This window comes from Chrysochloris asiatica, unplaced genomic scaffold (assembly GCF_000296735.1).
Source record: "Chrysochloris asiatica unplaced genomic scaffold, ChrAsi1.0 scaffold00305, whole genome shotgun sequence".
NCBI lineage: Eukaryota > Metazoa > Chordata > Mammalia > Afrosoricida > Chrysochloridae > Chrysochloris > Chrysochloris asiatica.
In genome coordinates, this window is record NW_006408823.1 from 1,854,477 (window position 1) to 1,856,704 (window position 2,228).

Sequence of the window (2,228 nt, forward strand, 5' to 3'; positions counted from 1 at the left end):
ACTATGAGTCGGTTCCGACTCGATGGCACCTGACAACAACAACAACAACAACATGGTGGCCCTGCATAGGGTTTGTGAGGAGCAGCTGGTGGGTTTGAACTGTCGACCTGCAGTTAGCAGTGCAGTGGAAACATCGAATGCACTTCCCCTTCCTTGCTGCCACCTGGGGGGATTCCAGTGTGCCATCTCCTGGCAGCTGGTGAGCACCAGGTGATGCTTGTTTCTGTGGGTGTTGCTGAGACTGTGCTGACTCACAGCGATCCCTTGCAACACAGCGGTCTGGCCCCACAGGGTTTCCTAAGCCGTCCTTTTAGGGGCGCTCCCTTGGAGGTGCTGGGTGGGTTCGAACGACTCTCCTTTTCAGTGAGCAGCCAAGCGCTTAGCTGTTGCACCACCAGAGCCCGTTTCTTTGTACAAGGTTGGCTGGTTTTCTGTTGGAGTCTTTTAAAATGAATTGTGGTTTAGCAGGAGTCCAAAAATATAGGCAGCTGACAGGATGTTTCAGATGGTGCGGCAGGCTCAGGAGTGGCTGATGGGGCACTGCTGGCTCCTCAGCCCCTCACCAGGCTGTTTGGCTGAAGCTCCTTGTGTTTGGGTCTGGGGAGTTAGCGTGCCGGTTACTCACTGAAAGTTTAGAGGTTCAGGGCCACTCCGAGGCACCTAGAAAGAAAGCCCTGGGGATTTACTTTGGCCACATCAGCCATTGAACACATCGTGGAGTGCGTTTGTTCTCTGACACCCTGTGAGTCGGCGCCCACTGGACAGTAGCTCTGTCACTGGGTTTGGGTCAGGGATTCTGTCCAATTCCAGGGGGCATCTGCTCTCAGTCCTTGTAGGATGTGTACACGTTGTTCTGAAGGCCCCCTCTCGTTGTTCCTAGGGTCAGCGGACCTGGGTGTCAGCCTCCACAAGTCTTCCAGCGGTCTGGACCTGCCCATGAAGGTCGTGGATATGTTTGGGTGCTGCTTGCCCGTGTGTGCTGTGAACTTCCAGTGGTAGGAGCCGAGACTTTGTCTTCTTCAGAGCTGACCCCCTGGGACATGCCCTTGGGGAGGTGCCCTATACCTCTAAGAGTGTCGGGGCCTGTGAGTGGGTTGAGCCCCACAGAACTCATGTTGAATGTCATAACCCAGGCCTGCCTCTTGGGGGAGCTAAAGTGCAGAGAACATGGTGGCGCATGGACCTGTCAGCACTTTCCCTCATGGGGAACCTGTTTCTGCCAAGGGCCATTTGCATGTTTATAACATCACTTAATATAAACGTGTTGTTGTTGTTATGTGCCGTGGAGTCGGTTCCAACTCATAGCGACCCTATACATGGTTTCCGAGGTTGTAAATCTTTATGGGAACAGAAAGCCTCATCTTTCTCCTGCAGAACTGCTGGTAGTTTCGAACTGCTGACCATGAGGTTAGCAGCCCAATTTGTAACCACTTAATATAAATGTGTACTGCTATGAAAAACCTCCTTAATATAAATGTGTACTGCTATGAAAAACCTCCTTAATATAAATGTGTACTGCTACGAAAAAGCCCCACGATGGATTGAATCTCAAGCCCTGCCTGTGGTTGCCTTGGCAGTGCCAGACTAAATGCTTTCAAGGGCCTTCCATGGGCTGTGGGCTGGACAGTCCCCCCACCTGCCGTAGGTGAAGGGGAAGAAATCCCAGTGAAATAGCATGGCGCTGTGATGGCTGTACCTGGCAGAGACAGGGTGGGGGCAGGGCATGTGTGGGCAGCAGCTGCTGGAAGTTCTAGGAACAGCAGCTTGGGCATGAGCCATTTCTGACCTGGAGTCTGGGTCACAAGTACAGAATGGTATTGGAACTTGTGAGTAATCCCTGGCCACCAGAGAGGTCCACCACTTCAGTGTGCCTGGCCTGCCTCAGGGGGCTGCCTTTGATCTGCTTTCCCTGGCATGCCACACCAACAGCGTGGGCATGCTGCTGGACTGCTAAAACAGCCTGCTGGAAAGAGCGTAACAGCCTCGCCTCCGCTTCTCCCTCGCAGTTATATCTGAGGGGCAGTCGATTCTCATCTTGTTCTTTCGAGTTGCTGTGAACATGGGGTTAATTATTGAACCACACTCCTGGGAAGACACAGGGTTGGGGAGCCTCTGGCCACATTTTATCAACCAATCAATGCACCCCCTTATTTTGTTGTTGAGAAAATGCATCAGTTTGACAGTTCCTCTGTGTACCATCTAGAGACATCCTCCTGTTTTGACTTGCT

General features: G+C 52.4%; 1 protein-coding gene across 1 annotated transcript in view; it reads left to right on the forward strand.

The window, feature by feature from the left end:
• The window catches only part of ALG1 (ALG1, chitobiosyldiphosphodolichol beta-mannosyltransferase), a 16,928-nt gene that overhangs the window by 12,096 nt on the left and 2,604 nt on the right, over window positions 1-2,228 (forward strand). Inside the window, exon 11 of the mRNA XM_006874899.1 lies at window positions 881-995. Coding sequence (XP_006874961.1) covers window positions 881-995 — 115 coding nt within the window. The remainder of the gene's footprint in view (window positions 1-880; window positions 996-2,228) is intronic.